Source organism: Sinohyriopsis cumingii, chromosome 1 (genome assembly GCF_028554795.1).
Source record: "Sinohyriopsis cumingii isolate HCF-2022 chromosome 1, ASM2855479v2, whole genome shotgun sequence".
NCBI classification, from domain to species: Eukaryota; Metazoa; Mollusca; class Bivalvia; order Unionida; family Unionidae; genus Sinohyriopsis; species Sinohyriopsis cumingii.
In genome coordinates, this window is record NC_142961.1 from 117,546,757 (window position 1) to 117,562,211 (window position 15,455).

The window sequence follows — 15,455 nt, forward strand, 5'->3', positions numbered from 1 at the left end:
AAAATGCAATGCACATGCAACTTGTGCTGCCATTTTGATTCCCTAACAAACCTTTTTCAATATCAGTCATCACATATAGTCAAGATAAAAATCTGATTGAATCATTGATAAGGCTATATATTTCATCAAAATGATAGATTATTCTTGAAATTAAGTGCCGATATAGCACAAAAGTAAAAATAAAGCTGGAAGACTGGCTTATATTCAAAGATGGAATAGTGAAGTTGAACTGTAGTCAAGTATATTGCTATCAAATAGAAATGAAATTGTCTGACAAACAGACAATATTGCAATTTCAGACAAATATTTTCTATGATGTTCCTAAGATTAATGATTTTTGGGATACAAAATCAGTTATGGAATTAAAATTTCATAGCATGTGTATTATGCCAGAACTTTTATGAACAAATACTTTTTGCAAACAGTGCTTGTACCAAAGACAGCTGACAAACCAATTTTATTTAGTATGGTCAAATACTGCATTAGTGGTGAAGATGATAGACGGAGGATAATACTGAATGTCTCTGTTTGACTTGGATTTTTAACATAGCTTTAACAATTTTCAGTCATATTGCTATGATGTCTGCAGTGTGGACATTTATAGTGATGTCTAGCACTGGGGCATCATGCTGCAGACATGTAGCATGATGTTCCACCCAGTCACATTATCCAGACACCAGGCCGACCAGTTCTAACACTAACCTCTTAATGCTGAGCGCCAAGCAAGGCAGCTGTTAGTACCATTGATAATACTGAATGATAACAAGAACTGTTCAAACATGTTTCATCTTCAGTGTATTAAAATAAAACATGCCAAATATAACATGGCTTTGTGTCAAATGTCAAAACTGAGTATTCTTTAAATGCTTTTAGAAATATTAAATTATAAATTAATGATTGGCTTTTTAACTTGAAAAATAACCTAGTAATTGATCTCAGCCCATGAAAATTGAAATCATTACATGTTTCTTCTTATTTGTACATCCATTTGTTTATGCATCTGTTTACTGGTCAATCTAATTTGAGTATGAAAAAAGAACAAATATGGTTGAAATTTCAATGTTTTATTGAAGAAGAAAAATGAGGAAAAGTCATGCATTTGGTTTCATGTGGGTGATACACTTAACAGAATGTTGTGTATTATGATATCCTTACAGGCAAAATGTTGTTGTTGTTGTTATAGGGTTTAGCGCCATTTTTCAGCATGCGATAGGCTATACATGGCTGCCAGTATTAAAGGTGGAGGAAGAACCTGGGAAAACCCCAGAAAGAACCACCGACCCATGAGAAGCTACTGGCAAGCTTTCTCACGTACCCACATTAGCCGAATCTGAGATTGCAGTGATCCGTAACGGAAAGCGCTTTAGACCACTCGGCCACTCGGGGCCCCTACAGGCAAAATGAGTTGTCTTCATAATTATATCAAAAGTCAGTGTTAGGTGCCAGTTTGTGTGGCTAGGAAAAGAAATGGCAGATATGGAAGTGCACACGTTTTTGTGACGTCACATGAAAACAACGTATACGATGTCATTGATTTGTAATTAGCAGACAACAAGAGTCCCTCATAATGGTAAATCTCACTTTCAATCAGTCATGATATTATGTTTAGTACTGTATTCAACATTATACCACACTATCTTCTTAAGAAGGTATTATTTGGTACAAAGCTTAATGCTAACATGAACAATGTACCTATCACTGTATGCACTTAAAAAGTTAGCTCCTTTTGTCCAAGTTTGGCGCTCATTAAATAGGAGGTACATGATGATTACTGCCAATATGGTTGGGCTGAATAAGAATATGTGATATCAAGCTTAGAGACTGATTTAACAGAGTTATTGGTAACAAAACATTGGGTATTTAGAGTGATAAAGCATAAGCAGTTATACAGGCGTGTGCGAGAATTAAATCAAAAAGAGTATGTGCTTTGTAGAAAAACATGAGACCCTTCATGGTGACAATTCTGCCAGCACTGTTGCCGCTCACCCAAGTTCTCATAAAACTGATACCTACATCTTGCCACTGGTTATTGCAGGAGAGACATAAAAATGGTAACCAAATACAGTGAAACCTGCAATAAGGATAACTGCTTGTAAAATGTTGGCAGAGTTAACTTTTGACCAAGTTACAATTTATATAGTCACCAGTCCAGCAATCCAAAATCACTTAAAAATTAAAACTGTCTGACAAGAATATTCCTGTGGTAAACTTTCTTGAATATCAATCCACAAGAAAAGTTCACTGCAGAGAAAAGAACAATGTCACTGATTATCCATAAAATAATTGCTAAATCAATATTAAATTTCTATTAGCAAATTTGCCAGGTTCAAGATCGTAGGCTCTTCCTATTATATACACAAAGAGAAGTGTATTGTGTTGAGTCAGTTTGTTCGGTATACCAGTTACTGATATCATAGAAGGCCTGACTGAGTCTGATTCGTGGCATAAATCATTGAAGATTGTATAATTATTTTTCTTTTTTTTTGTTTATTAAGATACAGAAATCACAACCATGTCATTTAATGTCCAGTCCCTCCCAGAGTTCATAGTGCTCTGATACACTAAGGTATCAAGTGACATCATATCAATGACATCATAATGTTACTGATGTCATTCATTTACAGCTGTGCAGGATTATCCAAACAGCAGACACTCCTTAATTGACACCTGCTTAGAAAGACCACATTTATACAGGGCATTATATATAAAGCACAGCTCCCAAGCTTAAGTATATTTTACCTGTTTATAAATGACACCTGTCCATAAAGAACACAATGAGTGTTTCCTTTTTGTCTCCTGTCTTTGAGGGTCTTACTGTATCTAATTTACATTTTTGTCTTCTTAAAGGATTATTCAATATTAATAACTTGGAGAAAATTAGTTAAATTTACCAGCTTGTGTCAAAACACAAAAGCTTTTTCTATAGTTTTTATAATTCAGGGTAGATATAGCAATACCAGATAAAGCAAGAAAATAAATTAAAGGGAAATAACTTCATTACATCTGTATAACATGGCTCCAAAGCCTAAGAATAGCATTATACACTAACATTCTCAGTCCTTGTGTAGTTATAGTGTGCTAATATTTTAGTCCTATCAAATTAAATTCTGGAGAAAGAAAATTCCTCATTACTGAATAATATTGAACAATTTACATAAATCTTACTTTCTTCAGATAAGAAACATTTTTTCATACAAAAAAAATGGCTTTCAAACTCCAGCCTCTAAATAGTTATTGGATCGACAAATTTAATACAAGGGACTCTCTTCGGTCAATTTCACATTTAGTTTAGCTAGAAAGTAACAAACTTGAACAATGAGTTTGATCTAAAATATTTTAACATTAACATTAATCTGGGGTTGTATGGACATACAGACATGCACATAGACACTAAGGTGAGAGCTATGTCAAGCTTCTGCCAAAGCAGTCTCAGCAGTAAGAAGCAAAATGTATTAAGTCAAGCTTGTGCATCGCTTTGAAAGGTTACGTAATTTAACAAAGATCGCTGAAAGCAATGGAAATATTTAAAATCAGTAATAAGCTGTAATGGTCGATAAGTGAGTTCCTACTTTGTATTTTTAGTTCAACAGGTTTCAACATTGAGAAAATTTTTTGAAAGTGTGTTATTGATCAACAAGTATTAAAGTAATTTCCTTTTCTTAAAATTTTAAATAGGAAATAAAACATGGTTTTTTTAAAGAAAAAAGACCTTTTGAATATAATTAAAATAGTCAACTGAAGCAGAAAAGATTATCAAAAGTGTTGATCATAAAATATTTTGTCAGAAATTATGAAATTGAAATTCAGCCACCATGTGTACTTGCTTGTAAGTCTGACTGAGAACAGCAAAGACCCAGATCTGTCATTGGATAATGTGCTGGCAGCTCTTGGTCTATGCAGTTTGTTAGGAGTGATCAGTAGAACAAACACAAATCCTGATCTACTGGAGCATCATTCAATGGCAGATTAGGGTTTATGCTTTTTTATCAGCAAGTATATATAGTAGATCATCTCAGCATGAAGCTAGAAACCAAATGTAAAAACCTCAACCACAAAAGTTCGTCAGAAGTTATCAAATGGAAATTAAATTCATGATAGATGGACAGGATAGGATGGATTAACATGGGTATCACTATACACCACCCCATCCCCAATCCCAATATGATTGATAAATTATGTTTGGAGTCCACGGAATTTTCAGAAATCGGAACTTGTTTACAGCCATGTATCAGCTGTCTTAGCGTATCCTTGGGAAAGCACTGTGCTCTCAAATGAAATGGGTATTTCTTTAACACAGATTGCAATAAAACCTTTTAAATAGAATTTTTTTAAAGTCACATTTTTCAAAAGGCCACATCAAATAAATCTGAAGTCTTTAGAATTCTTAGAAGGATGCTTGTAGCAAAGGAACATTTTAATAGGAGAATGATTTGATATGGTGCTTAAGATGATTTTTTTTAGGTTTGCATTTTTCTCATATATGTTTGATGCCTGTGTAGGAATTTCTAAGCACCATTTTTGCCCCAAGTTTACATTCTGAAGAAGAAAAAAAATCATGCCAAAAAAAGTATTATTTTTCAGATTGTTTTATTCTTCTTATTTTGCATATTTTGAAAGCAGGATTTCCAAAATCCAACAAACTAATGTGGTATGGTCTGAAAGTTGATAAATCAGAAATATTGTGTCATATACAGGTTTTGTGATTATCCTAACATTTGAAACAAGAAAATTAAATCCTATTTCTGAAATTACATTGGCCTATAATACTATCCAGCATGTCAGACATGATTACAATCTAAAATCACAGGATGAAAGAATGAAATTAAACCCAGATATGCTGCAAAAAATGAACATACCTTTCTGACAGCAAAAGCCCTTATAACAATATGAGGGTACTTCTGGCAGCCTACGTACTTCACAGCTATTGGGCCATAGCGTTCCTCTTTGTCAAGCTCCCGTGGCCAAAAGCATGGATGACTCTGAAAATTAAAAAAAATGAATGGTGAATATGGTTATTAAAGTGACATCCAACTTGATATCCTGGTTTGATATGTTTCGTCGAGGAATTTAAGCAACACAAGGTGTAATAAAGTTGATGAATTTAGAATTTAGGCAATTCAGAGTGTAATCAAGTTGATAAATTTGGATTTTAGGCAACACAAAGTGTAATAAAGTTGATGAATCTGATTTTGGCAATACAAAGTGTAATCAAGTTGATGAATTTTTAATTCATGCAATACGAAGTGTAATAAAGTTTGGAAATAATTTGATACAAAGTGTAATCAAGTGGATGAATTTAGAACATAGGCAATACAAAGAGGAATCAAACTGATGAATTTGGAATTAACAGGGAATACAAAACATAATCAAGTTGATGAATTTGAACAGTGTAATAAAGTTAATGAATTTGGAATTTAGGCAGTACAAAGTGTAACGAAGTGAATGAATTTAAAACTTGAGCAAACCAAGTATAATCAAGTTAATGAATCTGGAATTTAGACAATACAGAGTGTAATACAGATGATGAAGTTAGAATTTAGGCAGTACAAAGAGTAATCAAGTTGATGAGTTTAGAATTTAGGCAAAATAAAGAGCATTCAAGTTAATCAATTTGGAATTTAGGCAATACAAAGTGTAATCAAGTTGATGAATTTGGAATTCAGGCAAAACAAAGCGTAATCAAGTTGATGAATTTGGAATTTAGGCAATACAAAGTGTAATCAAGTTGATGAATTTGGAATTTAGGCAATAGAAAGTGTGATCAAGTTGAATTTTATTTAGGCAATACAAAGTGTAATCAAGTTGATGAATTTGGAATTTAGGCAATAGAAAGTGTAATCAAGTTGATGAATTTGGAATTTAGGCAATACAAAGTGTAATCAAGTTGATGAATTTGGAATTTAGGCAATAGAAAGTGTGATCAAGTTGAATTTTATTTAGGCAATACAAAGTGTAATCAAGTTGATGAATTTGGAATTTAGCCAATAGAAAGTGTAATCAAGTTGATGAATTTGATTTAGGCAATACAAAGTGTAATCATGTGGATGAATTTGGATTTTAGACAACACAAAGTGTAATCAAGTTGATGAATTTAAAATTTAGGCAATACAAAGTGTAGTCAGGTTGATGAATTTGATTTAGGCAATACAAAGTGTAATAAAGTGGATGAATTAAAAAATTAAGCAAACCATATATGATCAAGTTAATGAATTTGGAATATAGGCAACACAAAGTTGTATCAGTTTGATGAATTTTGGAACTTGGGCAATAAAGAGTGTAATCAAGTTGATGTATTTTGCATTTAAGCAATACAAAGTGTAATAAAGCTGATGAATTTGGAATATAGGCAACACACAGTTGTATCAGTTTGATGAATTTTGGAACTTGGGCAATAAAGAGTGTAATCAAGTTGATGTATTTTGCATTTAAGCAATACAAAGTGTAATAAAGCTGATGAATATAGAATTTAAGCAATTCAAAGTGTAATCAAGTTGATGAAATTATTATTTAGGCAAAACAAAGTGCAATCAAGTTTATGAATTTGGAATTAATATGGAAATACAAAATGCAATAAAAAGTTGATGAATTTGGAATTTAGGTAAACAAAGAAGTTGATGAATTTGGAATTTAGGCTATACAATGTTTAATCAAGTTGATGAATCTGGAATTTAGGCAGTAGAAAGTGTAATCAAGCTGATGAATTTGGAATTTAGGCAATAGAAAGTGTAATCAAGCTGATGAATTTGGAATTTAGGCAATAGAAAGTGTAAATCAAGCTGATGAATTTGGAATTTAGGCAAAACAAAGTGTGATCAAGCTGATGAATTTGGAATTTAGGCAATGGAAAGTGTAATCAAGCTGATGAATTTGGAATTTAGGCTAAACAAAGTGTAATCAAGCTGATGAATTTGGAATTTAGGCAATAGAAAGTGTAATCAAGCTGATGAATTTGGAATTTAGGCAATAGAAAGTGTAATCAAGCTGATGAATTTGGGATTTAGGCAAAACAAAGTGTAATCAAGCTGATGAATTTGGAATTTAGGCAAAACAAAGTGTAATCAAGCTGATGAATTTGGAATTTAGGCAATAGAAAGTGTAATCAAGCTGATGAATTTGGAATTTAGGCAATAGAAAGTGTAATCAAGCTGATGAATTTGGAATTTAGGCAATAGAAAGTGTAATCAAGCTGATGAATTTGGGATTTAGGCAAAACAAAGTGTAATCAAGCTGATGAATTTGGAATTTCAGCAACATAAAGCATAATCGGTTTGATGAATGTGGAATTAATAGGCAATACAAAGTGTAATAAAGTTGATGAATTTGGAATATAGGCAACACAAAGTTGTATCAGTTTGATGAATTTTGGAACTTGGGCAATAAAGAGTGTAATCAAGTTGATGCATTTTGCATTTAAGCAATACAAAGTGTAATAAAGCTGATGAATTTGAAATTTAGGCAACACAAAGTTGTATCAGTTTGATGAATTTTGGAACTTGAGCAATAAAGAGTGTAATCAAGTTGATGTATTTTGCATTTAAGCAATACAAAGTGTAATCAAGTTGATGAATTTGAAATTTAGGCATTACTAGTTTAATAAAGTTGGTAAATTCAGAATTTAGGCAGCATAATGTGGAATCAAGTTGATAAATTTGGAATTTATGTAATGTAGAATGTAAGAAAGGTAATGAATTTGGATGATTTTGCTATGTTCTTGTTTGTCATAATACTTGATAATGTTCATTGACAAATCAGGTCAGTTTTGGAATTTCCCACTTAAAACTTACCTCAGCAAAACTGGGAGACAAGAATAAAAAATGAAACAAGGGAAAGTAGCTATACATCAAAGAACTTGCTGGTATGCTTTACACACAGAACAATGTACACAGAGGAAGCAAATTACAAAAGGATTAAATTCTGGAAAGGTAATTAGAAAAATATACAAGTTTAAAAAACAACATTTTAAAAACATTATTAATTTGCACCCTCATAAGGCACTGTGCATGTCTCCATTATCTTTTCAACAATTGTGCAAGTTTTACGAAAATGCATGCATGGTAGGACGTGATACACAAACAAGGGACCCCATGATGCAATAAACATAGAGATAAAGTGCAATCATGTATGGCCCTTGTATTCAATGGGAGTATATTCTGGAAGGATGACAGCTTGCTTTCTGAAACGTAAATAATGATACACTAAAAAATAACTTTAATGACAATAATCCTCACCCTGGAGCATCTGTTTTCACTGAGCAATACCAGGGACTGAATTTTGAAGTCATAGACCAGTCTCCATATATCATTGATAGTGTTGTGCATTGGCCACTGGGTTACAATGTGTTTATTGTCATTGTGATATCCCTGCAACAGAAAAATCAAAATAAAATACATGGTAAAACCAGTCATGAAAGACAAATTTGTATGAAAGACCACCTGTCTTTCATGCATGTTTTTTTTAATTGAATATGTGTTTATATATATATATATATATACAGAGAGAGAGAGAGAGAGAGAGAGAGAGAGAAAGTGAGAGAGAGAGATAGGCCACATATTATACTTGTGTCAAAATAAGAGCGTGTCGAGTGGAATCGTCACAATTGAGGGTAGTATGAATTTGTTTATCAATATGTGTAGCTTTCATTGTGACATCACAGCATGTGACATTCTATCTGGATTGTACTGGAACACCTTTAGGCTCATTGCATCCAAAAATGTCTACTTAGTTTACATTGATTTTGCACCTCTCAGGGCATCAAAATAATGACCTTCCAAAGGAATATGGATGTATACAAATCCAAATGAAGTGAATACTTGTCACTTAAAGATATGTAGAATCAAATTCTCAAAAGTTACACCCATTACTGAAATAGTCGGTGTTGAATGCCTACATGACCCATCTGACTTGTACTATAGTAAGTTATTAAGGACTTATTTGAGTGACTGATGTTTAATTCTTTTTCTTCTATCAGCGCCTATAAAACTGGAATTTCAACCAAAACAGGCTTTTATACAAGTCTGCAACAAAAGAAAAAGTTTCTTTCTTTATGCACATCTTGTATTTCAATTAGTATTTTGTTCTAAATAAAGTAAAAGACTGTCATTACTCTTCACTAGATTTAACAGGGTCTTTCATACTAGGAACAACAGAAGAATGATACTAATTAGATAAGGGTATACGTATGGTGGCATGATGGTCATAGAGTGACTTGACTCCAGCATTTTAAAGAAGGGTCTACCTTTATTCATGAAGGTTTAGCAGTTTTAATGGAATTTATTGCCTCAAACAGAATACCCACAATGCATTGATATATACTTTATGTTTTCAGGGTTGAGTTGTATGCATTGTGCTTAGAACTATCTACAGTACAGTGTTGTGTATGGAGTGGAGTTTGGAGTGCATAGTGGCGTGAATCTATGGTGGAGTTTGCACACAGAGTAACAGGCAGAGCCTCACTGAGAGACAATGTAACACCACTACTGGGATTTCCTCATCTTGGTACATGTACAAAGAACCAATGCCGATTATTTTTCTTACACAACATTTTCCATTAAAATTAAAATAACCTTGCACTTTAGCAATGTAGTTAGAAGATTCAACACATGCAATATTAACCAAGTATTGCCTTTCACTTTTTGAAAAGGTCATCACTGATCAGGTCTTGTACTATTTTATGAAAGCTGAAAAATTATAAAAGCAGAATCTAGCAATATATGCCGCTCTTGCAAAGAAAGGAAGAAAAAAACAGAAACCCACCCCAAGTTATAATTGTTATGTTTTGTAAGTACTGCAACAAGAGCAATGTGTTATTGTCTGTAAAGACTGCACATTAATACAAATATGCTAATGAGGGAAGTGGGGTTGCCTGTTGACCCTTGAAGTCCACAAGTTCTATGCATGACAAAATAGAAACATAAAAACCATTTGATATTATTACCGTACTATCACAATAATATAAAAAACATTTGATATTATGACTGTACTATCATAATAATATAAAAAACATTTGATATTATTACTGTACTATCACAATAATATCAAAAAACATTTGATATTATTACTATACTATCACAATAATATAAAAATCATTTGATATTATTACTGTACTATCACAATAATATAAAAAACATTTGATATTATTACTGTACTATCACAATAATATAAAAAACATTTGATATTATTACTGTACTATCATAATAATATAAAAAACATTTGATATTATTACTGTACTATCACAATAATATCAAAACACATTTGATATTATTACTGTACTATCACAATAATATAAAAAAACATTTGATATTATTACTGTACTATCACAATAATATAAAAAACATTTGATATTATTACTGTACTATCACAATAATATAAAAATCATTTGATATTATTACTGTACTACCACACTAATATAAAAACATTTGATATTATTACTGTACTATCACAATAATATCAAAACACATTTGATATTATTACTGTACTATCACAATAATATAAAAAAACATTTGATATTATTACTGTACCATCACAATAATATCAAAACACATTTGATATTATTACTGTACTACCACAATAATATAAAAAACATTTGATATTATTACTGTACTATCACAATAATATAAAAATCATTTGATATTATTACTGTACTACCACACTAATATAAAAACATTTGATATTATTACTGTACTATCACAATAATATCAAAACACATTTGATATTATTACTGTACTATCACAATAATATAAAAAAACATTTGATATTATTACTGTACCATCACAATAATATCAAAACACATTTGATATTATTACTGTACTACCACAATAATATAAAAAACATTTGATATTATTACTGTACTATCACAATAATATAAAAATCATTTGATATTATTACTGTACTATCACAATAATATAAAAAAACATTTGATATTATTACTGTACTATCACAATAATATAAAAAACATTTGATATTATTACTGTACTATCACAATAAAATAAAAAAACATTTGATATTATTACTGTACTATCACAATAATATAAAATAACATTTGATATTATTACTGTACTATCACAATAATATCAAAAAACATTTGATATTATTACTGTACTATCACAATAATATCAAAACACATTTGATATTATTACTGTACTACCACACTAATATAAAAACATTTGATATTATTACTGTACTATCACAATAATATCAAAACACATTTGATATTATTACTGTACTATCACAATAATATAAAAAAACATTTGATATTATTACTATACTATCACAATAATATAAAAAAACATTTGATATTATTACTGTACTATCACAATAATATCAAAACACATTTGATATTATTACTGTACTATCACAATAATATAAAAAAACATTTGATATTATTACTATACTATCACAATAATATAAAAAAACATTTGATATTATTACTGTACTATCACAATAATATAAAATAACATTTGATATTATTACTGTACTATCACAATAATATAAAATAACATTTGATATTATTACTGTACTATCACAATAATATAAAAAACATTTGATATTATTACTGTACTATCACAATAATATAAAATAACATTTGATATTATTACTATACTATCACAATAATATCAAAACACATTTGATATTATTACTGTACTATCACAATAATATCAAAACACATTTGATATTATTACTATACTATCACAATAAAATAAAAAAACATTTGATATTATTACTGTACTATCACAATAATATAAAAAAACATTTGATATTATTACTATACTATCACAATAATATCAAAACACATTTGATATTATTACTGTACTATCACAATAATATCAAAACACATTTGATATTATTACTATACTATCACAATAATATAAAAAAACATTTGATATTATTACTGTACTATCACAATAAAATCAATGACTGAAGAGATTTCTAATTCTGAATCGTGATCTTGTTGGAAATTTATATTTTCTGTCCTGTAAATATAGCAAGTGTTGCTATTACAGTTAAAACTGCTATGAGCGACCTCTGCTATGAGTAACCACCTGTCATTTCCGACCACAATTGTAATGCACAGATTGATTTTATTATATAAATGCTCTGTTGTGAGGGACCACCTGCCAAACGCAACCAGCAACTGTGATGTCATGGCAAAATATGCAAAATAAACAGGATAAACTCCACCGACCTTAATTTAATCCCTATAAGAATGACCACTCTTACTGTTCTAAATATAATTTTTTTTTAATAGGCTGGCTACCAATGTCCGAATTAATTTAGGCATGCTTATAGTTTTTATAGTTTCTGTCAAAAGTATATGTAGATTATTTCCTAGTCTGGTTCCCTGCTTTATATGCTCCTTATGTTGTTCTCCACTATTTGTATAGGGGTGAGCAACACAGAAGATAAAAGGCAGGGAACCAGACTAATTATTCGCACACTTAGCCTGCTTCCCCGCCTTATCATAGGAACTAGTATCCCTATGAATGACCATATTGTGAGAACAGACACCAATGACCTATATGTAATCAATAGTTACAATGACCACATCATTAGTAAGGATTGTTCTGATAAAAAAAAAAAAGGAATATAAAAAAAGAAGCATTGTTGCTACTGGTGATAAGATGCTACAGTCCGTAAACCAGGCTAATGTTCATGTCATGAATTGCCGTTGTAGTGCCAAAGTTGACATAGCAGTCAAGTACATTGTTTGTCTTTAGAGTTAATCCATATAGGGGTGAATAAGGTCATTGTCTATTAAACCAACAAGAGAGAATCATTTGCGGGATTCAATTGATAGTGTTCAAGACTTGTGATGTTTGTTGTTTTTTCCCCCCAATGTTAACCCATTACCACATGCAAGCACCTCTGGATGCCTCTACTCCATTCGCATACAAGTGCCTTTGGATGCCTATATCCCATTTGCATACAAGCGCCTTTGGACACCTCTACCCGATTTGCATACAAGCGCCTTTTTGATGCCTGCTGTAAACATCAACCATTCTGAGCAGGTTTTTATAGTGCCACCTTTGGGGAAAATGCCCTATTAGATGCTGCATTCATTCCTGTGAATGACCATTACATCAGATCACATGGTTGCTGTTTATGCTCTGGTCGAAATCTGCTATTTAAAGTAACCGGGTCATATTCTCCACTCTTCAAAATGGAGGTTGCAGATTTAATTCAGTACCTACATAGTTTTCATGATTAGAATCACAACTATCAAAGCTTCAATAACTTAGGTAAAGGCTCTGATACTGATGTAGGCAGCAATTAGTTTTTATGAATTATTGAATTCAGATGACTTAGTGATGTAGATGCAGACAAAGAGTACAAGAAATGGCAGCTGCAGTTGGTCAAGTGACTTTACTGACTTGATGGTGAACAAGTTCCCTCAAGATTTTAAAGCACATAAACAATTCTTCTGTGAAAAAAAACCCCAGCTATAATGATCAGACTTTGCTCTTAAATTTTTCCATACGTAATAGATGTGCACCAAAAATGTAAAACGGTTAAAACTGCTGTTACACGTAAAACACACTACACTGCTTTACAGTTAACAGGCAGGCCTATGTGTATGGAGTTGAATAGATAACAGGTGTTCTATTTATAGTGCACTGCACTGGGTAACTTTGCTACATGTGTAGCGATGGGCTAAAAAGCCATATACTCTATGAGGTGAAGGGTTAAGTGATTACATACCAATCACAAAGCTGTCTATTCAAGTTGGTGCAACCAGGTTACACACTTTGCTTTTAGAGTTAATCCCTGTATGTCATCTTTGAATTTGAATGAAGTTTTGACTTTTGTCTCTAAATAAATGGTTCTGTTTCTGGATGAGATAATTGGTTCTTTTTATTTAATTAATTGTGAGATATGCAATGCACATGGATAGATTTTTCATATTTTCCCACAGCCCAGACAAAACCATCTTTACATTCGATATTACAACTGAGAACTAATGATTTTAACACCAACAACCTTAATAACAATGGACAAGCCTCCAACTCAAAAGAGATAAATTTTAAGGCTGGAGAAAATAATTATTGTAACTGAAAGTGAAAAAGCGCAGACCACTCACAAAAAAGCGGTTTAAAAATCAGTAAAACAAATTTAAGTTGTTATAAAGAAAAAGGAATAATTCAGAAACGATTTCATATCCTGAACTATGTGCTATTCAAATGTAAAAGTGATTTCATGTTTAATGATAGAAGTATATCTTTATTGCTATATAATTTTGTTTTTTAGATGAATGCATACAATATTTTAGCAACAACAATTAATTAAGAATAGAATATATGTACAGTGACTGTGGTTATTTTTCTTGACCTTGAAAACTGTTTTTTTGTACAAACCTACTAAGAGACACCACTTGTCTTGAGAGACTGCTTTTTGGTAGCAGAAGGGGCAGTCTCTCATAACAGGTTTTACTGTATCACTTAATAAAAATATTTCCATGGCAAATTTTAAGTAGAAAAGCCTCTGGGTTTTTGATTGCTTATGTCAGTCCTATTCACTTCATAACGATATATCCTCATACATATCTATACACACATTCTCACTCATGTGACTGAAATCTGATTTGCTAACCTTACTTTTCTTATGTCAGTCTGGTTGTCCCAATCTGGTTGTCTCATTCTTGTTATCCATACTCTGGGAACTACTTTTCAAGGGAAAATACCCTTGTTGTCTGCTGTGCCTGATAGAGTTGTTTTTAAATCAAATAACAACAGCCAAGACAAAATGAGTCTTCTTAAGGTCTCTCAAACTTTGATAACACACCACACACAATATTTTGAGCAAGACAGACACATGCACACAAAGTCACGCTATTTGGTAGATCTAATTAATGGAAGCATTTCATATAACCCGAAACTGCTAAAGTCCTAAGCGCTAATCACATGAATAAACTGTTTGAATCATTGCTTATTAAGCACTTTACAGCTTCAGAATATATTGCACTTTGGGGATGACAGGGAGAGGTGAAGAACACAGAAACCTCAAGTGGGGTGATATCTCTTTAAAGCAAGATTGTGAATTAAATTTAAAATATTTCGAGTTTAACAAGAGGCAGAAGAAGACAAGGATGAAATATCACAAGGAATGACAACTAAGAATGTACACTAATCCAACACTTACAAACAGGTGTCCTCTATCAATAAGTATTATAAGAACAAACATCCCTGTGATTTTTGTGACCTGACCATACATTTTACATTGCCCATGTATCTCATGTGGATGCACCTGGGCCAATAGAGCAATGAGTTCTTATGGGCACCAGTTGGGAAAAGAAAGGTGAGTGCATTGATGAAAACAATGGCTGTGAAAATAAACTCACTCAAGCTGACTTCTAAACATATCACATAAACTCAAGCATGCAAAAATATTTACGCTGGTTTAAGAATCAATCCGTGCATTACAGTTGTGGTCAGAAATGACAGGTGGTTACTCATAGCAGAGGT

The 15,455-nt window shown here is 31.7% G+C and overlaps 1 protein-coding gene across 4 annotated transcripts in view; it reads right to left on the minus strand.

The window, feature by feature from the left end:
• Positions 1-15,455, minus strand: part of LOC149807722 (receptor-type tyrosine-protein phosphatase epsilon-like) — a 294,518-nt gene that overhangs the window by 38,358 nt on the left and 240,705 nt on the right. For all 4 annotated transcript variants that reach the window (XM_089969775.1, XM_089969783.1, XM_089969765.1 and 1 more), the window contains 2 exons: positions 8,229-8,360; positions 4,857-4,979 (listed from right to left, as the gene is read on the minus strand). In XM_089969775.1, coding sequence (XP_089825901.1) covers positions 4,857-4,979; positions 8,229-8,360 — 255 coding nt within the window. The remainder of the gene's footprint in view (positions 1-4,856; positions 4,980-8,228; positions 8,361-15,455) is intronic.